This window comes from Pteropus vampyrus, unplaced genomic scaffold (genome assembly GCF_000151845.1).
Source record: "Pteropus vampyrus isolate Shadow unplaced genomic scaffold, Pvam_2.0 Scaffold150, whole genome shotgun sequence".
In the NCBI taxonomy this organism is placed as follows: Eukaryota; Metazoa; Chordata; class Mammalia; order Chiroptera; family Pteropodidae; genus Pteropus; species Pteropus vampyrus.
Genome location: NW_011888931.1, coordinates 614164 through 638450, shown reverse-complemented (window position 1 = coordinate 638450; position 24287 = coordinate 614164). Strand labels below are relative to the sequence as shown.

At 32.8% G+C, this 24287-nt stretch overlaps 1 protein-coding gene across 11 annotated transcripts in view; it reads right to left on the bottom strand.

The window, feature by feature from the left end:
* Positions 1–24287, bottom strand: part of ARHGAP12 (Rho GTPase activating protein 12) — a 124962-nt gene that overhangs the window by 22045 nt on the left and 78630 nt on the right. For 4 of the 11 annotated variants that reach the window (XM_011369477.2, XM_023536152.1, XM_011369479.2 and 1 more), the window contains 3 exons: positions 17430–17555; positions 14102–14176; positions 7181–7242 (listed from right to left, as the gene is read on the bottom strand). In XM_011369477.2, coding sequence (XP_011367779.1) covers positions 7181–7242; positions 14102–14176; positions 17430–17555 — 263 coding nt within the window. The remainder of the gene's footprint in view (positions 1–7180; positions 7243–14101; positions 14177–17429; positions 17556–24287) is intronic. The other 7 variants (XM_011369480.2, XM_023536155.1, XM_023536159.1 and 4 more) reach the window with 2 other exon arrangements.

Below are 24287 nucleotides of genomic sequence, written 5' to 3'. Positions count from 1 at the left end.
ACCCTGAAAAACCAAAGCAATTCTAAGAAAAAATAACAAAGCTGGAAGTATCACACTCCCTGACTTCAAATTATACTAGAAAGCAACAATAACCAAAACAGCATGGTAATGGCAGAAAAAGACACACAGACCAATGGAACAGGATTGAGAGCCCAGAAATAAACCCACATATATATGGGCAAATAATTTTCAATGGAGCCAAAATCATACAATGGAAAAGAGAAAGCCTCTTCAATAAATGATGCAGGGAAAACTGGAAAGCCACATGCAAAAGAATGAAACCAGACTATTTGTCACCATAAACAAAAATTAACTCAAAATGGATCAAAAGACCTGAAACAATAAAATATCTAGAAGAAAACACGGGCACCAAACTTATGGACCTTGCTCTTAGGATTTTTATGAATTTGACCCCAAAGGTAAGGGAAGTAAAAGCAAAAATAAATGAACAGGACTATATCAAACTAAAAAGCTCTGCTCAGCAAAAGAAACCATCAACAAAACAAAAAGGCAACCAAATGGGAGAAGATATCTGCAAACAATACCTCCAATAAGGGGCTAATATGCAAAATATCTTTAAAAAAACTCATAAATCAACAACAAAAATAAACAATCCAATTAAAAACTGGGCAGAGGACCTGGACAGACTCTTCTCCTAAGAAGACATATGTATGGCTGATAGACATTTAAAAAGAAGCTCAACTTCACTAGCCATTAGGGAAATGCAAATTGAAAGCACAAGATACCACCTCATACCTGTCAGAATGGCTATCATCAACAAGACAAGTAATAACTTGTCTTGTGTTGGAGAGGCTGTGAGGAAAAAAGAATCTTCATACACTACTGGTGGGCATGTAAATTGATACAGCCACTATGGAAAATGGTATAAAGGTCCCTCAAAAAATTAAGAATAGACCTATCATATGACCCAGCAATCCCTCTTCTGGGTATCTAACCGAATATTTTGGAAACATTTATTTGTAAAAATATATGTACTCCTATGTTCACTGCAGCATTATTCACGGTGGCCAAGACATGGAACAACCAAAATGCCCTTCTATAGATGATTAGAAAGAGAAGAGATGGTATATATATACAATGGACTACTACTCAGCCTTAAGAAAAAGAAGAGATACTGTCACTTGCAACGACATGGATGCATCTAGAGAATATCATGCTAAGCAAAAGAAGTCAGGTGAAAAAAAAACAAGAATCACATGATTTCACTCATATGTGGGATATAAAACAGAAAACAACAAATTAATGAATAAAAAACATCACAGACACAGACAATACTATGGTGGTTACCAGAGGGAAAAGGGGGAAGGGGAAGTATAAGAGAGTAAAGGGGATGAAATATATGGTGATGGAAGGAGACTTGACTTTGGGTGATGAACGCACAATGCAATATACAATTGACGTATTACAGAATTTTATACTTGAAACTTATATAATTTTTATGAACCAATGTCACCCCAATAAATTTAATAAAATTGAATGAAACCAAAATAAATAAACTAAAGAATGAAACTGGATCTTATACCACTCAAAAAAAATTAACTAAAAATAGATTAAAGACTCAAATGTAAGACCTGAAATCATGAAACTCCTAGACGAAAACATATGAATAAAGCTCCCTGATATGGGTCTTGGTAATAATTTTTTGGATATGACACCTAAAGCTCAAGAAACAAAATCGAAAATAAACAAGTGGGACTACATCAAACTAAAAAGCTTCTCTACAGTTAAACAAACCATCAACAGAGTGAAAGGAGAAGCTACAGAATGGGAAAAAATTGCAAACCATATAGATGATACAGTTAATATCCAAAATACAGAAAGAACTCACACAACAGCAAAAAAAAAAAAAAAAACCCAAATAACCCAATTAAAAACTGGACAAAAGACTCAAATAGACATTTCTCCAAAGAAGATACAGGAAAGGCCAAAAGGAACATGAAAAGATGTTCAACATCACTAGCCACTAGAGAAATGTAAATTAAAATCACAATGAGATATCACCTCATACATGTTTGATTGGCCATCATCGATAAGATGACATAACAAATGATGATGAGAAAGAAAAACCTTGCACACTACTGGTGGTACTGTTAACTGGTACAGCCACTACAGAAAACAGTATGGAAGTTCTTCAAAAAATTAAGAATAGAGTTACCATATGACCAGCAATTCCAATTCTGAGAATAAAGGAAACAAAAACACTAACTCGAAAAGATATCTGAACCCCTATGTTCATACAGCATTATTTACAATAGCTCAGACACGAAAGTAACCTAAGTGTCCACTGATGGATGAATGAATAAAGAAGCTGTGGTATATATATACATAATAGAGTATTACTCCACCATAAAAAATGAGGAAATCCTGCCATTTGTGACAACATGGATGAACCATGAAGGTATTATGCTAAGTGAAATAAGTCAGACATAGAAGGAAAAATACTGTATGATCTCTTATGTGTGGAATCTTAAAAACAAAACAAAACCTCATAGAAAGAGAATAGACTTGAGGTTACCAGAGGCAGAGGGTGGGGAAGGGGAAACTGGATGAAGATGGTCAAAAGGTACAAACTTCCAGTTATAAGTAAGTACTAGGCATGTAATGTACAACATAATGACTGTAGCTAACATGGCTATATGCTATATAAGAAAATTGTTGAGAGTAAATCCCATGAGTTCTCATCACAAAAAGAAAATTTTTTCCATTTTTTCATTCTTTTTTTATTTTATCTGTACAAGATAGATGTTAGCTGAACCTATTATGGTAATCATTTCATAATATATGTAAATCAAACCATCATGCTGTTCACTTATTACAGTGATGTATGTCAATTACTTCCCAATAAAACGGGAATAAAATTTTAAATAAAAAAAAAATTTACTACTATTTTCTATTTTTCCTTTCATTTCCTGTTGTTTTTGCTTATGGTTGTTCATGCTTACTTATTTGATGAAAGGCTATTCTTAATGACTAATATTCATACTGGATTTATTCTCAGTGCTCCATCATTTTAAAGTACCTATCTTTGTGATGCTTAATGCTTTTATCCTGAATTGAACATGTCTATTAAGATCTCTATTCTTGCTTTACTTTCTAGACCTGTGACATGACTTTTTTTTTTTTAACATTTCTGATCATTTTTTAGATGTCACTTTTGTATTTAGTGGGGTTTTGTTTTGTGCTTCAGTCTGAGCACTTTTTTCTTTCAGTAAATGAGTATGATCCATATACATTTGTTGATACTGATATGACAGATGTTTGGTGCTTGCTCTGTCATTGTCTTGTTATATCTTCGTTTTATTATTTTATTTTGTGTGAATCTCTTAAAATATTTTGGAAGGATTTATTTTTATTTGTAAATTTATTTTATACTCAATGTTCTATTTCTTTAGATAATATCTACTCATTGCCTACACTGAAAAATGCTAAAATACATTTCCACTTTAAGTAAACTTTTAAGTTTAATTTTCAAAATCAAAAAACTATAGAATAAATATATGTGTGAGAACAAGTACTGAATCTTTGAACATTCAATTAATGATAGTTGTCTCAAGAACTGAAGCATTTGTGTCAATGAGCTACAAGCAAAATTAGTCACATTTTTTTCATGGAACCCATTTTTTTTCCTGAAAAAAATACTGATGGGCATACTTTGATTATTTAGACTTGATTATCAGGCAAGTAGACATTTCTCTGAAATAAGTGAAGATCTCAAAAATAAATCTCTGTCATTCCAAAGAAAATAAATGATAGTAATTGCTGACATTTGATATGCTGGCTATGCAAGCTGGATTCAGAAAAGAAAGATGCATTTCAGATTTAATTGCAAGCATTTGCTGAATGCTGGAGTGCTCCAAAGAATTTCAGGTTAGTCTATGTTTTATAGACTACAGTAAAGCCTTTTGACAGCATAGATCATGGAAAGCTCTGGGTTGCTCTGAAAGGAATGAATGTGCCTCAGCACTGGAATGTCCTGATGTATGACCTGTACTGTGGACAGCAAGCCACTGTCAGGATAGAATATGGAGAGACGAAATGGCTTCTACAGGCAAAGGTGCCTATAGAGGGTGCATTTTATTTCTCTGTTTAATCTGCATGCAGAACATATTATACAAGAAACTGGGCTAGACTCAGAGGAAAGAGTGAAAACTGTTGGAAGAAATATCAATAACAAGATATGCAGATGATGCCATCTTACTGAAGGAAAGTAGCGATGATGTGAAATGACTTCAGATGAAAGTGAAAGAAGAAAGTGCCAAGGCAGGACTGCATTTGAACATCAAGACAAAAACCGTGACTACAGAAGAAATACACAACTTTTTAACATAGACAATGAGGACACTAAAATTGTTAAAGATTTTGCTTACCTTGGTTTAGTCATCAATTCAAATGGAGACTGCAGCCAAGAAATCAAGAGAAGGCTGAGACTCAGAAGGGCAGCAACGGAAGAATTAGGACAGATCACTGAGCGCGAAGATGTGTCATTAGAGACCAAGGCTAAAGTCATTCACACCCTCATATTCCCAGTTACTACATACAGATATGAAGGCTGGACGACGATACAGAAGTCTGATAGGAAGAAAATTAATTCATTTGAAATCCTGTGTTGGAGGAGAGCTCTAGGTACCATAAAGTGCCAGAAAGATGAACAAGTGGGTCCTAGAGCAAATTAAGCTTGAAACATCGCTGGAGGCAAAATGACAAAACTGACTCTGTCCTACTTTGGGCACATCATGAGAAGGCAGGGTTCTTTGGAAAAGACAATAATGCTGGGGAAAATAGAAGGCAATAGGAAAAGGGGAAGACTAAATATGAGATGAATTGACTCCATAAAAGAAACACACAGGCAGGAGTCTACAGGAGCTGAGGAGTGCTGTTGAGGACAGGATGTTGTGGACATCCCTCATTCATGGGGTGGTCAGGAATCAAAGCTGACTCGACAGCACATAACATGCATTTGTTGACAATAAAAGTTAAAGTTTTTAAAAAGAAAGTAAAGTTTGAAAAACGTGGTATAACTGCCACTGTAAGGTTGACAATTTTCCCATACTCAACAACTTTTCTGGTATTACTGATTTGTGATTCTTTGGTATAAAATAAAATGTGTGCACATGACAATCAGCAAACTTAGTAAACCAATATTTTCCAAATGACCTACAAGATGCTATAAAATTATGCCTGGGTAAAGACTCATTCAAAGTGCAACACAGAACCATGGATTTTAATGTAACAGTAATGAAAGTTCATTGATGGTTTTAAGTCTTCATTGCAACTGAGTTTTGGTGCAGCAGAAACATTCACAGTTACCTGAGAAGGCTATTAAAATATTCTTCCCTTTTCCAAATATATGTAATAGAGGATTTTCTTCACATACTTCAATTAAAATAATATGTCACAACAGACTGCAAGCAGAGATGAGAATCTAGCTATTTTTCATTAAGCCAGATATTAAAGGTTTGTGAAAATGTAAAACAATGCCATGCTTCTCATAGAAAATACAGGAGTATTTCTTCATAAAAATGCTATCTATGTTAACATGTAACAGGTTATTCGTTTTAAAAGTTAATAAATATTCTTAAAAATGAACAAGTTCTTTGCCATAATCAATGATTTTTAAGAGTTTTTAAAAGGGTCCTCACACCAAAATATTTGAACCACTAATATACCGGAAATTAAGACGATTTTGCTCAACTCTAGCAAATAAATTTGAAGATGATGAATTGGATAGTCTTAAGAAAACATATATCACCAAAAGAAGTAGAAAATCTAAAAGACTAAGTATCATAGTTAAAACAACACTGAAAATAAAATAGCCAAAGAATTATCTGCACTACATTCGTCAAAAGAGAGAAAGAGAAAAATAAGGCCCAACTTTACAAGTAACTTCTACCAAAGTACAGTTTAAAGAACAGGTAATTGCAGTATCTGTAAAGCTATTTCAGAGTACTTAAACCTCTTAAGTACTAAAACCTGACAAAGACGGTTCAATTAAAGCAAATCTAAAAAGCTCAACTACATGCATATTTTAAACTTTCTTAAACAATGGACTGATCTCACTTCGACCATAAAAATCATAGCATTTTAGCAGTTTTTAAAAACTGGGGGAAATGTACTTATCTTACAAAGAAAATTTCTTTAATTCATTAGGAGGTACTACACATGAACCAAAAAAGCCAACAACTCAATAGAAAAACAAAGGGTATGAACTGACAATTCAAAAACAACAAGAAATACAAATAGCTTATGATACTCTACCCCCACCCACCACCACACACACACAAAGAAAAGCAAATGAAAATACCATTTTTTCTCTAATCTTTAATAGCAAAGAATTTGACGACATATTGAACTGGCAAAGGCATGGAGAAATCCACTGTTACTGGGAGGTATGGACTGATACAATGCCTTAACGAACATTATGGAAACATAAAATGACCATTGCATCTGCCCTAGCAGTTCTGCTTTTGTAATATTTATTCTACAGGCATATATACATACCTGCAAAATGAGCTATGCAAGGTACTAGGTATAATACTGTTTGTAATAGCAAAAAAAAAAAAAAAGTAAACATCTTCAATGTCAACAAATAGACAAGCATATTCACATATTAGCAAATAAATAATAAAACTGTGATATAGCAACATGATACGTAACTATGCAGCAGTTAGTTAGAAACAATGTGGCAGCTTTACATGCAATGAAATAGAACCACCTCCAAGTTAAACTGTCAAAAGACTTTAAAAAAATTAATCTACGGACATATAAATATATTGTCTCTAGAGGAAAACATTACATCTCATTAGATTTAACTGGTTACCTCTGGGGAGAGAAACTGGTGGCTGGGTGACTAACTTTTGACTAAATATTTTATGTACCTTTGTTTTTTGCCATGTGCATTTATTACTTATTGAAAAAAAATTTTAATAAAGCTAATGCTTGCTGAAAATCCTCTGCCTTATAACCTAAGTTTAATATCACCTTAATATGTTAAGACAAAGGAAAATTTTCATACATTTCATGACAATCTTACATACATTAGAAAATATAGTTTGAAATTATTATGAACCTTTGAACATTTCTACTAGAATATAATTATATTCAGTTTTTATTTATTTCAATCAATGATACACATCAGAATATTTATAATTTGTGTACTTACCGAACCTTTTTTCCATTTTCAGTAATTTTTGTTACATTTAGTAATCCATATTTCTCTTGACCCTATGGAACAGAGTAATACTAAATATATATCATTCATATAGATAATGAAGTCCAAATTCTTACATGACTGAATCAAAAATGATCTGATACTCTAAAAATTAGCTTAAAAGATTAGTTTATATGTAATGTGTTTAGTTCTTTGGCACATTAAGAAAATAACTTCCTCATACTTCTGTAACTTTTTTTCAGTAATTTTAAAATTAAACACTTCCTCTTCTCCAATCATAGCAGCCCTAAGGTATTTTGCTATCAAAATAGATTTCCATATAAATGCTACAAGTCAGCACTGGAAAAATGATTTATGACTTCCTATTCATATTCATAAAAATGACTTCCTATTCAGAGAAACTGATACAATGCTACAATGATAAAAACCACAAAAAAATGAATTTACTTTGCTTTTACTTTACAACAATATAGTCTGAAAATTATTTAAGATATTAACCCACTTTGTCAGAATGTAAACATAACTAAGTAGAACAAATGCAGTTACTGGTACATAATAAACTACTTAAAAGTTACAGTACTATGCATGGAACTGGCCTCAATGTGGCATAAAAAATTTAGTATGTGCTTATTAAACATATTATCAGATAGTAAATTGGGCTCTGGACAAACTAGATATATTAGTCAGTTAATGTCAAAAATAGTGACATAGCTTTATCATCAAACCCTATGAATGCAAAAGCCACTGTGCTCAAGTTACATACTACTATCTTATTAAAATCCTTCTAGGTGGAATTAAGGAAACATTTTCTTATTGTTTTAGCTTCCTATATTCAAATGAATTTAATCAAAATGAGTTGGTGCCTATAGTTATCATCAACATTAGTAAGCATTGTATGTACATGACAGAGCAGTCAATTTTACTTCAAACGAAACACACAAACACACAGAAAAAATTATTACCAATTCAGAATTTATTTCTGGTTATTTAACTCACATCTCAGCTATTTTCTCTATGTACTTTAATTACAAAAAAAAAAAATCTTTCTTGTATGGAATTTAAACATAATATTAAATACCCTCTCATTAATGTCTAAAAGATAATGTTTGAAAGTTTTGTCTGGTCTGATAAAAACACATCTATGGACAAAGCTGACAAACTATTGCTGATCTACATTTTTGGTATACTGGGAACCTGTGACATACTCACATTAAGTTTTACTATAGTTTTTCATAAAGCATAAGTTAGACCTCCTTAGATATGCAAGTCTGATACATCTTATAAGAGCCTTTGTTGCCTCTCAACACAAGCATTAACTACACAATTATAAGTATGTATATGCTGTTCAGTAACAACATTATCCATTTACTATCTTAATTTACTATTCCAAGCAGAGAAGAAAAAAACTTTCAATGATATAGGAACTAAGTAATAACCATACTCTGGGAGGACGGGCACTGATATGTGAGCACAAGAACAGAAAGGTCCAAAAGGAAGAATCAAGCCTACAAAAAATCCCGAGGCTGGAACTGTGTGAGGCAACAAAGCAGAGGCAGGAAGGAAATACAGGTGTCCAAATATAAAGAGATGGCCATAGTGACAAAGAGCCTAAGCCTAAGGATGAGAGAGACACTCTAAATCAGGGATTCTTACCTGAATCAATGGATGGACTGAAACTGGTACGAAATTGTGCATGTATATGCATTATTCAAGGAAAGGGTCCAAAATGTTCACGAAATTCTCACAGAGATCAAGACCCAAGTACTAATGCTCTAAGTATTAAGCAATCTAACTTGAACATAAAATAAGAACAAAATTTGCCATATCAGAAATGTACAAAAAAAAATTACTATACAATGTGATAAGTGCTATGAGAAAGGTAAATCTAACTCGATGGGGAAAAGGAGTACAAGAAGACTTTGGAGACTGACACTTGAGCTAAGAAGAGTTAGCTACATGGAAATAGGCGATGAAAATAACAGACAGCACAAAGGCACAGAAGCGAGAGAGAGCATATCATATATGAAGGCCTTTAACTTCCTCAGAATGTTGGGTGAGGTGAAGAGCAAGTAATGAGGCAGTAGAAAGAATGAAATAAGAAAGGGTATCAGATTGGGATCCACCTAGAATACTATTCTAACAATCATCATAAGTGACGCTGAAGACCTGAGCTAGGGCAATGACAATGAGAATAAAGAGGGCCCAAATTTGAGATTCAGAAGACAGAATGAACAGGGACAAGATGCGAGGGTGAGAGGGAAGATTTGAGGGAAACTCCCAAGTTTGAGCAAATGGGTAATGGTGGTATCTCAGCAAGTTTTTTAGAGAAGCTTTCCTTGACCACTCTTAAGTAGGAGCTTCCCCACCACTCTCATTATTTACTACTACCCCCAGTTTGTTTCCTTCATTGCATTTAATGCAAAGTAAAACTATATATCCATTATTTATTCACTGTCTACTCCATCAGGCTGTACGCTGGGACCATATCTGTTGGGTTCATCAATGTATGACCACAGCATCTAGTATGTAGTTCAATATATATTTGTTGAAGTAATTAACCAACGAATTAGCAGTGCTATCACAAGAAAAAATGTTTTAAAAGCTTTAACTTTCAAACACTAAAGTTTCTGAACCTGACATAACAATGTCAAGTAGGCAGATGAATAATATAGGTTTGGCTCTGCAGGTGAGAGATCTGGGGATAAATTTTAGACAGATCTTTATTTCAAATTACTGGTATACTTTCTCTACTTAATGAAATTCAAAATCAATTAATGTTTTTGTGTTGCTTACTAAAATAACTTCATAAAAATATCTTGTTAAGTCTCGTAAAAAATGCCCATATTCACACATGAATATATCAGTCCAAACATAGTGGATATGCAAAGAAAATTTCATATTGAAAATAAGCAGAGGCCATGCCACCCTGAACACGCCTGATCCCATCTGATCTCGGAAGGTAAGAAGGGTCAGGCCTGGTTAGTACTTGGATGGGAGACCACGTAGGCGCTGTTGGTGTACAAAAAGAAAAAAAAAAGCAGAAATGTTTTAATAAGGATTAGCAAAATATGATTAAAATCTTAATCAAAAAGACTGTAGTAAGATTATCCTATCCTAACAAGGCAAGAAAATAATAAAATGTCATTTCTATGAAGTAATTTCAGAAAACTTCCACAAGTTCATAATCACTTTGCAGGCTCCAGAACTTCTAATCAATTGTGGCATCCACTTAGTAAAACAGGCATTTCCCAATTTAGGCTAACAAATATTATGCATCAAAATCAATACAGTCCATCAAAATCCTATCTTCAGTTAATCATAATTGTTTAATACTAAGATTCCTTTTATACAGAAAAAGTAAACTTGCACAATGATACAGTGTTGAAAAAGAACCAGAAGCTTCCAAAACAGGTAAATCCACAGAGACAGAAGGTAAACTAGTGGTTGACAGTGGAGAGAAGGAAAGAAGATGTGTAGTGATTGCCCAAGGGGTCTGAGTTTCCCTTAAAGGTGATGAGAATGTCCTAAAACTAGGAAGAAAGGGTAGTTGCAAACACTGTAAATATGTTAAATGCCACTGAACTGTGTAGGTTAATTCTATGTTATGTGAATTTTGCAATAAAAATTTAAAAAATCAATTGTTATTAAAAAAATATTAAAATTACATTTAAAAAAAAAAGCTTCAGCATTATTCAACAAAAAAAACTACCAAATTTGTCTACTAATACTTTTGTTAAAGAAAGTGGTAACACGTCCTTTTCTCCAAAATGAGTAATGCATTTTTATACTGTAATTGGAAATACAGGTTGAAAAGTTCAAGTTTCCAAACTGTATATTCTAAAATTTTATTCAGTAATCTGGAACTTTAAAATGCATATTCTCAGAGGCACATTGGGACGAATGGAGAGTAGGTTCTTAAATCGGCCCACAAATTCCTATCTAATCCATACTGCAGTCATACTATAGAGGAATATATTTTTAAAAATGTTTAAATGTATACACTGCCTATTTCCAAAAATGATTTGAAGGGACTATGAAAAATAGCAATAATGTATTTGGAAATGAAACAAAAATGAACATGTTTAAAATTTATATTAAGAAATGGATTTTAAATCTGCTTTGATTAGAAGAGATAGAATGAAAAGATCATGCTAAGTGAACAAGGCCTGTCAAAAGAGACCACATATTTTACATGATTCTATTCATAAGAAATGTTCAGAATAGGAAAATCCAGTGAGACAGAAGGAAGATTACCAGTTGCTTAGGGCTTGGGGGGATCTAGAAATGGGCGATAGCAAATGAGTACAGGGGTTTCTTTCTGAGGCGAGGAAAATATTCTAAAACTGACTGCGATGATGGTTGCACATGCCTGAATATATCAAAAACAACTGAACTGTACACTTTTAAGGGGTGAACTGCATGGTATGTGAGTTACATTTCAAGAAAGCTTTTATAAAAACAAAACAAAGAAGAATTTGGAAAGGTAGATGGTTAATTTGCAGAGATTTTAAGATGACGTCAACAGCTAACACTGATTATCATATCATTTTCATTTCTAAATGTGTGGCTTCCTTTTTCTTACCACTAAGGCTTTATACCAACCAGATTTTAACTCATAAAGAAGGACAAAATATCTCCTTGTCCTGACTGAGTAAGAGTGGGAAAGACAGGCAATACTCAGTGGAACTAGGACAGGAGAGACAAGGGAGCCAAGAGCCAGGGAGGGAGAAGCAGTCAATGGGGGCAAAAACCTCAGTGAGGAGGGCAAGACAGCATGGAAAAGGCGTGTTCCCAGCGGTCCCCATTCCGAGGGAAAGGGGCAGCTGAGTGAAAACAAACTGGTCTCGGGTGGAATTAACAGAGCCGTTTTTTCTTTTTTTCCCACCTGAAGATACATAAAGCATGAAACAGAATGTTGGTGAGGCAGTTCCCTGTTATGGCCATCAGAGGGTACCATGAGTCCAAGATGGTCTACTGCTTCCAAACTCGTCAGAAAATGGCTACTACATGGGGAAAAAATTAGCCAGCAGTCCTTTGTAACTCCATGTGGAACACTTACAAATTCCTAATTCTAAGATTACCTAGTAATTCCCTTTTACCAAAATATACATAATTTATAAAAGGTTTCCTTAGGAATTGTGTATTATCTATACTTAAAATAACTTTAAAAGGCTTTCTGCCTTTTTCTAGATAAACTGATATTGTAGTAACAGCACCTTAGATACATACTCTTGACAAAACCGTTAAAATTATGTTCACTTTTATCTTTACTTAATGTTTATGTACCCAGGACTGTGTTAAATAATGCAAAAGATAAAAAGTAGAAATATAGCCCCTATCTACCACTTAGAAGTTTAAAATCTTAGTAGGGAGACGAGGGGTAAATGAGGTAGCTTTCACGCCATTCAATGAAGTAAGTGACCTAGGAGTTCAGAAAAAAAAGATCATTATTATGCTGAGGTTAGTCTGGCAAAGCCTCCTAAAGAGTCAGCATAAGATTTAACTGTAAAGTGTAACTAAGAAAAGCCAAGGACCACTGCAGGGAGGGGAACTGCCTGAGCAATGTCAGAAGGAAATGTGTACAACATGTGACATGAACCATGAAAGACCTGACTAGGTTAGGAAATAGAGAAAGAGTTAGAAAAGTGAATTGCCACATCTGCGGAAATCCTTGGTTCTAAAAAATCGGAAGTATCCTAAATAACAATCTATTATAGTTTTATAAAATAAGGAAAGTTCCTTTTAAAAAGCTTTAAATGCTTCATGTATTCGTTCGACATTTACTGAACAGCTACTATCTGGCACTGCAATAGGTATTGGAGTGAATCTGTTCCTGCTCTAATGAAGCTTTTGTCTTGTGAGGAAGACAAACATTAATAGAGAGTTCAAGGTTCCTAGAAGATATAAGAAATGAAAAGAGTAACTCTATCTTATGTAATCAGATAACATATAATTAAATGCTATGAAGAGGACTGATTACAGGGAAACCTGACCAAACATAAGATTTGAGTAAAATTCTCTGGAAAAGCCAAGTTTGAACTGAGCTCTAATGAACAAAGAGACGTTAATCATGCAAAGATGTGGGAGAGAAATGTTTCAGTGGGCAGAGGAACGACAGTGCAAGGACTTGAAGCTGAAAAGCAGGCTCCTCTGAGGAATGAAAAGAAAGGCAGTGTAGCCAGAGGAAAACAAGCCAGGAGAAAAAGAGTAGGACCAGCAAGTATGAGGTGAGGCTGGAGAAGCAGTCAAGAGCCAGAGCATGCACAATCTCAGAATCCTCATTAAAAATTTCAGTCTTCAGTCTAAAACAAACGGGAAGCCAGTAAAAAAGAAGAGCAAGATAAACAAATTACAAGAAAGACTGGGAGGGACATCAGATATAGAGATCAAGTAAAATTACATCCCAGTTAAGACAGTGTCTGAAGAGAAGTCACTCGAGGGGTTTTCGATTTAGGGGGAACTTAAAGATGAGTTACATTTCTCTAATATTCCTCTAGGATAGACTGGGCACTATTTTACAGCATAGAAAGACAACAGCATCTATGCTCATTAAGGAGGGAGACACTTCTTACCTTTGGATTGGTGTCCTGAGGAAAAAGGGTAAAGTATAATTTGATAGGATTCTGCAGGGATTTTTATATTTGTTTTTTAAAACCAAACAAATTCATCATTTACAAATATGGTATAGAAATTAATTACGAAGATACCATATTTTGCACAAAAAGGGGCTTTAAATCAACAAAATCTGGTTTTTAACTTAAACCTATTTTAATTGTGATTATCTTTTTAAACCAATGAGATTTAATAGAAGCCCAAGAAATAATTAAACATTATACTTAGAGAAAATTAATTTATTTGAAATTGATTGAAATAGCTGGACTATATTATACTATTAGCTACTATCATACTAACTGTATCTTGGTGCTTTGATGCAGAGGGAGAAGACTCATTTTCAGGAAAGCAGGGTTTTGAGGCAGGTGGAGATTCCTATAAGAAATAAGTAATGAAAAATGTTACTCTATATAATTATATTTCTCCCTCTTTCTCAGTGGGAGAGCTTAAAAGGAGAGGCTAAGAAATTCCCTAGTTATTTTTCTTTAAGAGTCAGCTCTGAAACTAATAAGGTACTGATTTGAATACTATAGATGTCAGAAACTTTATGAAATATGGCCTATATTATTCCAATTAAATACCACACACAGAATTCCTCAAAGAAAATGATGCATGTTGACTTAAAATCATGATGTTACATCAGCTTGAAACAACCATATTTAAAATAGGTAAAATCTAAAACACTTGTAGATGAAAATGTAATAGTCACCATACTGATTGCTCTTGTTGTGTTAGGTATGAATACCTAGGATTACACAAGGAATAGCCACAGAAATTACTTGGCTACTGACAGAATGAGAACTTTATTTTAGTCAACAGCTATGTAGGAAATTATATTAAATTGCTATGAATATTTGATATTTAAAGTAATTTAAAGCTAACATTCCAATTATTAGAAATAAGCAAGATTTTTTTAAATGCAAAGAAGAAACCTCAAATTAAAAGATTAATATCTCACCAGAAAAAAAAGAGTTTTAATGTCTAATCCCACAAGAATAGGGATAAACCAATAAAGTGCTTTTTTAAAGCAGCTCTGCTTTGTCGATATTGAAGTATAGTGTGTGATTTCTACCACAGATGTTTATAATACATGGAAGATAAGCCTGAAAAAACTGTTTTTTGGTACCAACAGCCAAACTCCATTTAAATTTCTCCATTCCCCTAGATGTTTTGAATAATTTCAGGAAGAGAATTTAAAAAAACATATGCTAATACCTATTATTAAATTTTCCTATAAAACCATAATTTCTATGAACATTCATTTTCACATCTGTATCAGTCTACTTTTCTATGCTTATGAAACCTGAGAATTTATATGAAATCACAACACATAAACTGTTAACACCCATTTACTTAAAAAAAACTTCAGGTTTATATCCCATATAATTTGTAAACAAAGAAACTAATCAGCAGCAAAAGTTTACAGGATAACTCTTGAAGGGTCATCCTTCTAAATCAAACATCCTAGGTCTACACTATTAATAGAGAAAATATTAAAATCATATCAAACATATCTTTACAAAAAGAAATTACACTTAATGTCCAAATCTGTTTAGCCTCATTTAAGTATTTTTTCCTGACAGCTTCAGATGTTTCAATTTCTTTTCTTTCAACTTCTAAAAGTGTCTAATATTAAAACAGTCTGAGAAAAAAGAGGCACGATCAAATAACCCACAAACTAGAAAATAAGTAAATGAATGAAATGAATGGTAATAATTTATTTTTATAGCATTATCAATCTTACAGAAATAAAAAATACATCAAATTATAAATTATTATAAATGAAAAGCAATTTTACATTTATGCATTTATTTATATTTATAAATGTATATGCATATATAAATATGCATATCTTAAATGACTACAAACGGGGCTACGAATAGCAGGTTTTAGCAAAAATCACATATAGGCAGAAACAAACAGATGTATCATATATATACACACAGACATACACACGTCTCCCTCCTCCAAGTTTGTCTGGCAATTCAATTAGGACTTATGTCATCATAACAACTTTTGCTACACAGTCGTGGGTTTCTGTGATTACATTTCAACTTATAAACAGTTTATACCTTCACATTAATAAGTCAGATAGTCTGCTTTTGTATAGTCCCTCTTTCATAGCCTCAAATCTGAAAAAGGTATATACTAGGTGGTGATAATAGAAAAGTTTACTTGGTAAAGCAATTATCTATGATTCCATTTGTAAAGGGTAAGATGTGGGGGTGAGGGGGCGGGAGAGTTCTACCCAAAATAAGTAAATCTCTGGTCTCAAGAAAATCATGTTTTACAACTCTGAAACAATTAGATGAAAAAAGGAAATGTAATAAGAACTTCCTGTGAGTTATTCTAATAATAGACTGAAAATGAATCTCAAGAAAGATTAAAAAGAAATTGTAAATCTACATCAGCAAAATAACAATCTTTTTTGCTTTAGTATGAAAAGGCAATAGGGTTGGTTAAACAATGGCTTTTGCATTACAGCATTATATATGCTATTCAGGAGCTTTCTATATACATTGAATTGAAATCTGGTTCTCAAAGTAAAATGAATTTTTCTATTAAAATCTCTAGGAATCTTACCTACTCAGGTTAATCACAATGTTAATATATTTTCAAGCATTCTTCAGTAGCACAGACTGCAGAATTTCAACCTTTTAACATGCCCTCTACATTCAACCATATAATGTCCTTACAAAATCAGAAACCAGTCTACTACTTTCATTCATTGTTCTGTTGGTCCATCTTATAATGTGTGTAGACTGTCTCTACAGATCCACAAAGGTCCACATTTTAATTCAACAAAGACCAACTTTCTAGTCACTTGTAGTACTAAAAACAAACAAAAAACAAACAAAAAAATCTTATTTTGACTGATAGACTGAGGTAATTTATAAAAGAATTTAATCAAGTATCCAAATTTAGAGTTCATTCTGTTTTCACTAACACACCTAAAAATGTAGGAAGCCTGTTAATTATCCAAAAAAAGAAGGCTGAAAGTAAAATAAAAAGTCTCCAATGATGAATATCTTTTTAAAATAATTTATTTTTACCACCACCTTCACATTTTACCATTAGCATGCCTGATGTTCTGATTTCCTACTCCATCCCCCAAATGAAGGCACAATGAAAAGATGTAACTCACAAGAAAGTTAAAAAATGTATGGCTTTTCTATTCTGATGTTTGCATCAAAATCCATCCCCCATATGAAACTGAGAACTTTAATTCTCAGACTGATAAACGAAGCCCTTTGTGCAGAGAGCATCTAGGGAAACAGAGGAGTAGGATTCCAACCTTCCCTGGGAAAGGGACATTAACTGTCTCTACTAGAAAACCTCCTGGAGACTGAAGACAAACAATAACAGATATCTGATTTTAAAACAGGATTATAAAAAAAAAAAATCTGGCAATTACTAGGCTCAAATGTATCAAGGTATATATACATCATTAAGCTACAAATAAGAAGGTCCACTGTGCAAAAATCAAAACACTTCAAAACCAAAACCCACTCCAGAACAAACTGATGCCATGACAATAAAACAGGACTCACCAAGGTATGAGATTCAGCTAAGTAGAAAACAATAAAGAACTTGCCAAAACTCAACAGATTTTCTCAAACACTCCTACCTTGTCATTGGTGTCCAGCACAATGGTGCTATGTCTCCACTTTGTTAATACTATTGGTTCTTGCAGCCGCCTGTCCAGGCTCCTACTTTTAATTATTTCTCTTTGTTGTTGGGATGAAGCATTATACTAAAGAAAACAAAGTATACTTCATAAATAATAGAAATGAAACTAGAATCTAAACATGCTGGCTCCCAATGACATATGACGGTAGCAAAGTTCGTCATCTGACACTAACGTGAATTTTCTGGCCTCGGTTTTCTCGACTTTGAACAGCATTGTGGTACAACTGAGAAGATCATAGATTTGGTGTTATCCTTGGCAAAATATTAAATTTCCCTAAGTTTCATGAAATACCTCATTCACAAAGTTGATATAAGGATTAACGAAGCATAAAAATACCAAATATTGCCCTGATAGGTTCTCAATATAAATTATCATAATTTATAAATAGAGATCATTAGAAAATTAATTTTTTAAGGTTCCTAACACTTCTAAAATCCATGTGAATTCAATTTTTGGTTTAGATTTTAAAAGGAATGCTTGTATACACTGTACTAGTATTCTCACATTTAAAGGGTTCTTTTGTTTGTTTTCACTTATAGGCCAAGCCAAACATACTATAGTTTCTCTGAAATGATAAAATATAATCAGGTCAAAAGGTAGACGGCTCCTAGTTCTAAAGACCAACTCTGAATACACCAGTTGTGTACAAAGGATAGGTAATATCCACCAAAAAAATTGCATATAAAATTAAGAACACATTACCAATAAGGCATTAAATCATTTAAATGTTTGAAATGTCAAGCAGATCACCAAACATAAAAATTTGAGAAATGTGAGGTTCAAGAGCTATGCTGCTTTATACGGGCAATTTTAGTGAATTATAATAAAATAACATATCTGTTTTTTAAGGGATATATTCTTCTCCTAAAACCAAACGATACCTAATATATCTATTCTCCCCACCTCTAAAAAGCCCAGTAAATCTTAAAATTTAATGACTTTGATTGTAAGTTTAATAAAAGTATCTTTGGAGATGTTTTAATATTAAAAAAAATCTTCCAAAATCTTTCTCCACAATATGCCATTTCTTTTCTCTAAAGTGAGTCCATACAGCACCCTCCTCCTGAAAAAACCTGTCTCCCAAAGCTACTACCTCATTCTTCACAAAAAAAAATTGCCAAAGCCAGGCAATCATATGTGGGTGTTTGTTTTTAATTCACTGTTGCTTAATCTTAAAATTTATCACAGATTAACAAAAGGATCATTTCTAGAAAAAACAAAGATGAAGCTTAAAGGGTACCAAAAGCTTCTATGCTAGAAATCTCTAAGTGAAAAGAGACCAAATTATAAATAGGGCTACTTTTTCCCTTTAATATAATCATTGCTAGCAATAATTAAAATGGATAGTTGTATGAAAGCTTGTATATGAACTTTAAAGGATACCTAACCCTAGCCTTTGAGCTTTATAATGATATCTGTTTAAAAATCTTTTCTAAGTGGCAATAAAAATAATGTAAAATTAAACTGGGTAATAATCACAATTTTAACAGTATGTTCATAAAAGCCAACAAAGCATAAATAAAACATAAAATCTAGTGTAGGCAGAAGAAAAAAATAGTGTCGTAATTAAAGAAAGAGAAGATGATTCTACAGTTGAAACATACACACGCATACCTAGAGTTAAACAAAATAGCTAAAACGTAACATTTTTCTAATCTCTTTAAAAACACCTTCTGTTTTAAAATTCTTAATTGGACTTTTATTTGAATTATTTCAAACATATACAAAAGAATAGAGACTATAATGAAAACCCACCATCAAGCTTTAGCATATCCAATTTAAGACATTTGCTTCAGGTACTTTTTAAAAAAAAAAAAATTATAGACATATCAGAGGCCCTCTAAACACAGCTTCCAGATTCCATTCCTCTCCCTCTTCCTCGGCAGTACCAAGTCAATGTTCATCATTCTCATGTATTTTATAATTTGATACATACTTATACATCTATAAATATATATTGTTTTAAATTTTATGTAAATAGAATCATACCACATGCATCATTCTTCACTGCTTTTTTCACTCAACATGTTTTTATTTTAAAAATATATCCACATTGGTGGGTATGCAGCTCTAACCATTTACTTTCACTTCTACATAATACCACAATTTAATCATCTGCCTAATTCATTTAGACATTTCCAAGGTGGTAGTACTAATATGCTCTCCTACCAGAACATGGTGCTTTTCACTGCCCTACTTGGTACTGTTGCACTCACACACATCTGTATATATAAAATAAATGTAGTACACATGTACACTTTTTTTAAAAAATCTATCTGATGGGTAAAATGCTATCTCATTGTTTTAATTCACATTTTCGTGGTTACTTGTAAAACTGAGTATCTTTTCATGTATTTATTTCATGTATCTCCTCTTCTGTTTATTGCTAAGTCATACATTTTTCCTCTTTGCAACTGGGTCATCTTTCTCTTCCTGGTATGTACAGAAAGAACCAGGATGTTCTCTTTATGTTTTGGATTCTAAACCTTTGTAAGCTACGTGAGCTCAATATACCTTTTCCTAGTCTGTAGCTCATCATTTCCCCTTTATGGTGGTATTTTTTACATTAGAAGACATTTTAATTTTGATATAGTTACATATGTCAATCTTTCCTTTCATAATTTTTTCTTATATAATCTTAAGAAATATTCCTACGCTGAAGTCACAGATATTCTTTGATATATCCTTCTATAGCTTTTAAATTTTTATTATATTTATGTTTCTAACCTACCTGGAATTAATCATTAAATGTGAGGTCAAGATTTGTATTTAGTTTTTTTTTCAAGTGAGTAACCAGTAACCTTAGCAACATTTATTGCACAGTCCATTCTTAACCCATTGATCTGTAATGCCACATCCTAGCTTTCTATTCTGTTCCGGTTTATTTCCCTATACATGTGCCCTTACAACTCTATCTTACTCACCATAGCAGCAACTCTGTCCCTCATATGCCCCTTCACACACAAACACATTCTCCCTACTCAAGAGTATTTTGCTTTTTCATAGACCTTTGTTTGCAAATAAAATTTAGCATGAGTTCCAAAAAGGTGGAGAGGAGAACAGTAAATGGAAATGCAGTAAATTTACAGACTAATGTGGACACATAAAATTAAGTCTCCCAATTCAAGATCATAATGATATACAGTGCCATTTATTAAGGTCTTCTTTTACACCCTTCAATTCTGCTCTGAAATTTTATTTAAGAGCTTACAAACTTTAATAGGCATCTTCTTACTTATAATTCTTACTGTAACTGCTGCTCCTGCTAATATAAAGATTTTTTTCCTATCACAGTATAAACTATTTACTAGAGAAATGAGTAGATTTTATGTTGATTTTATACCCAGCAACTCTGCTGAACTCTCATCAGTTTTGAGTTTATAGATTCTTTTGATTTTCTAATGAAAAAAGTGTTCTCAATTATATTACAGATATCCACTTTCCGAAAGTTCGTATTACGCCACTTCCCTTTTACAAAACACCTACCTTAGTAACTGTTTTCAGCAACCAAAAGAAATCCAAAGAGGATTTTTGCTTTTACAAAAAAAGCTGTCACATGCTCCACCTCATTTCGGCTTATGAAATGTTTCATACTTTCTGAGAGCAGGAGAAACCTGTTATTTCCTTTTCTTATTTTATTGTTGAATAGAAGCAGTGATAGAAAACTTCTAAGCTAGTTCCTAACTCTAATGAGAAAGCTTCTGTAATGAGATTTACTGTAGATTTGGTAACCTTTAGCATGACATAACATATCGTTATACTTGAAGTGATCTTCTAGAAGCATATAGTTGAGTCATGGTTCTTTATCCATTCTGAAAATCTTAAGAGGTGGGATTAGAACATTTACATTTAATATAATTGTTTACATATTAGGATTAAGTCTGCCATTTTATTATTTGTTTTCTGTTCTGTTTACATTCCTGTTTCTCCTTTCTTGCTAGCCTATGGGCTACTTGAGTGGTTTTTACTACCATATTTTATCTGTACAGATGTTCCCTGACTTACAATGGGGTTAGGTCCCAAAAACACCATCATAAGTTAAATATATCATAAGTCAAAAATGCATTTAATACACTTAACCTGTCGAACATCATAGCTTAGCCCAGCCTACCATAAATGTTCTCAGAAAACACTATCCGAAAAACACTGGCAATACAGTATACTGTAGAATACCAGTTGTTCACCTCATGATTACGTGCATGACTGAGAGCTGTGGCTCACTGCCGCTGTCCAGCATCACGAAAGAGTACTGCATGCATAATCTTTAGCCCAGGAAAAGATCAAATTCAAAATCTGAAGTGTGGTTTTTATTGAATGCCAATCACTTCTGCACCATTGTAAAGTCAAAAAAATCATAATTTGATTCACTGTAAAACAGTACTGTCTGTAGTCTTTAGTCTATCTCTTGTTACAGTTTTTTAGTGCTTGCTTTAGAGATTACAAGTTACATAATTTATCACAGTCTATCAGTATTTTTTTTGCAACTTCAAGTGACATGTAGAAATCTTACTGACAATTATATCACATTACTCTCCCCTCTTTATGGTATTGTCTTAAGTATCTCTGCATACAATAAATGCTATGTTAGAAATGTTATAACTTTTGTTTTAAATGTCAACCATAAATTTTTAAATCCAGAACAAAAGTCTCAGATATTCACCCTTCCCATTATTTCCTCATTCCTGATGTTCCACGTTTTCTTCAGTTATCATTTCCCTTCTAAAGAACTTTCTACAGCAATTCTTTGAGAAAAGAACTGTTGTTGATAAATTTCTTAATTTACTTTCATCTGAAAATGACTTTATTTTACATTCATTCCTAAAGGATATTTTTGCTGGAGGTATAATTAATTACAGGTTAATAGTTCTTTTCTTTCAGAATTTGAAAAGTGTTCTACCATTTGTCATTTTCACCTATTCATGTTTTGATTTTTCATAATTTCTTTTTCTTTTTAAATAAAAACCTTCATTTAACTCTCTGAACTACTTTATTAAGAAAATTAATTTCATCTGGAGTGAATACAATGAACTAATTCTTAGATTTTTCTCATATCTATAATAGCATTAGAGTCCTTCGAGTGTTTTATTTGGAATTTTGAACAGCACTCATTTTGAGTCAGAGATATTTTATTTGTTTTGTTTTCTCTTAATTCACCCTTTTTTTTCCCCCTCCCAACTCTTCCTCCTGTCTAGCAGTTTTGTAGTTCCCTTCACCTATATCCAACCAAGGACCAGGTATTTATAAACATGTGTGTGTATATAACCTACCTTACTTAGCTATCACATGAACATGTTCCTTCTTTCCAAATTTATAACAAACTTCTTGAGGGTAAAGATCATGCCCTAGGCATCTGTATCCATCACAACACCTATACAGTACTGAGCTCCAAAAATGTATTCAGAAAATAGCAGTTAAGTTAAATTTCTAATCTGCATTGGGGGCTACAAATCTAACAGACATAAGTCTTATTTAAATCGCTTAGGGTACAGAATTTAATCTTCAATTTTCTTTCCTATACAATAATAATTCATAAAACAGTGGTTCTAGAACATCCTTACCTCCTTGTTCCCACTGTATACAACTCAAACCTCCTCTCCACATACAACTTCTTTGGAAGTACAAGAAACTGCCAAGACCTTCTGATACTTTATCCCAAGTGGCAAATAGTGGCAGAAAATGAGACAATATCACAATGCTGGTTACAGCAGCACCCACTTCCATTGCTGTAGAACTAACTACCCGTTAAGGTTTTGATACAACTCATTCCCTTGCCTCTCTTCTTTCTTTCACCCAGGCATTTCCAGAAGTAGGTTTCCTAATATCTAGCCTATACACCTTCTGACCAAGGAAAGTATAGAAGAAACTCAATAGGAATATTTAGCTATCAGTTAAGTAAAAGTTCCAAATTAGTCCCTACGTAAAGTCATTCTGGAAGCCTCTCCTTTCAGTGGACCCTGACCTAGCAAAAATCACTCAAAAGAAGTTTCATGTTTGATGTCATTACTCCAAAAAATCAAAGTGCTGTGAAGGAAGACAGTGAAACAAAAGATTCCTCTTAACTCAAATGATATTTGAGGTCCTAATAGAAGCTACAATTCAAATTTGTCAAATGGAAAAAGTGTAATACTATGTGTTTAAATTATTTAATTAATATTATAGTAATGAAATATTAGTCTTCTATAGTCTAGATCATTTTCAGTGAAATGAACTTTCAGATTTTTCTTGTTTTAACATCAAAATCATATCTCGTATTTTACAAGCCTACTAGAACCAATTACTGTTATATAATTATCAAAACTGAAAAGTTATATTCCCAAAATATATTCCTATCCTAGCACATAAGATATTACATATTTTGACCATCGCTATCCCTATGATTTTGCCTTTCCAATTTAATCACTAAATATGATTAAATTGTTTTTATACATGGTACCAGTTTTGAAAAGTAATACCTGATGTATTCTTCAACTTCTTTCTGGTACATTTACAAAATAAAAATATTGTTAATCTTACTATGACTACCTCTTTTCTCCTAAAAATTAAAAACAGCTATATTTAGCTTGGAATATCAATTTCTCACTTAAAAGTTTTAATGATACAATTAACTTTGGAAAAGTAAAGTTAGATCATTTCATATATACTGCCTAATTCATTTAGACATTTCCAAGGTGGTAGTACTAATATGCTCTCCTACCAGAACATGGTGCTTTTCATTGCCCTACTTGGTACTGTTGCACTCACACACATCTGTATATATAAAATAAATGTAGTACACATGTACACTTTTTTAAAAAA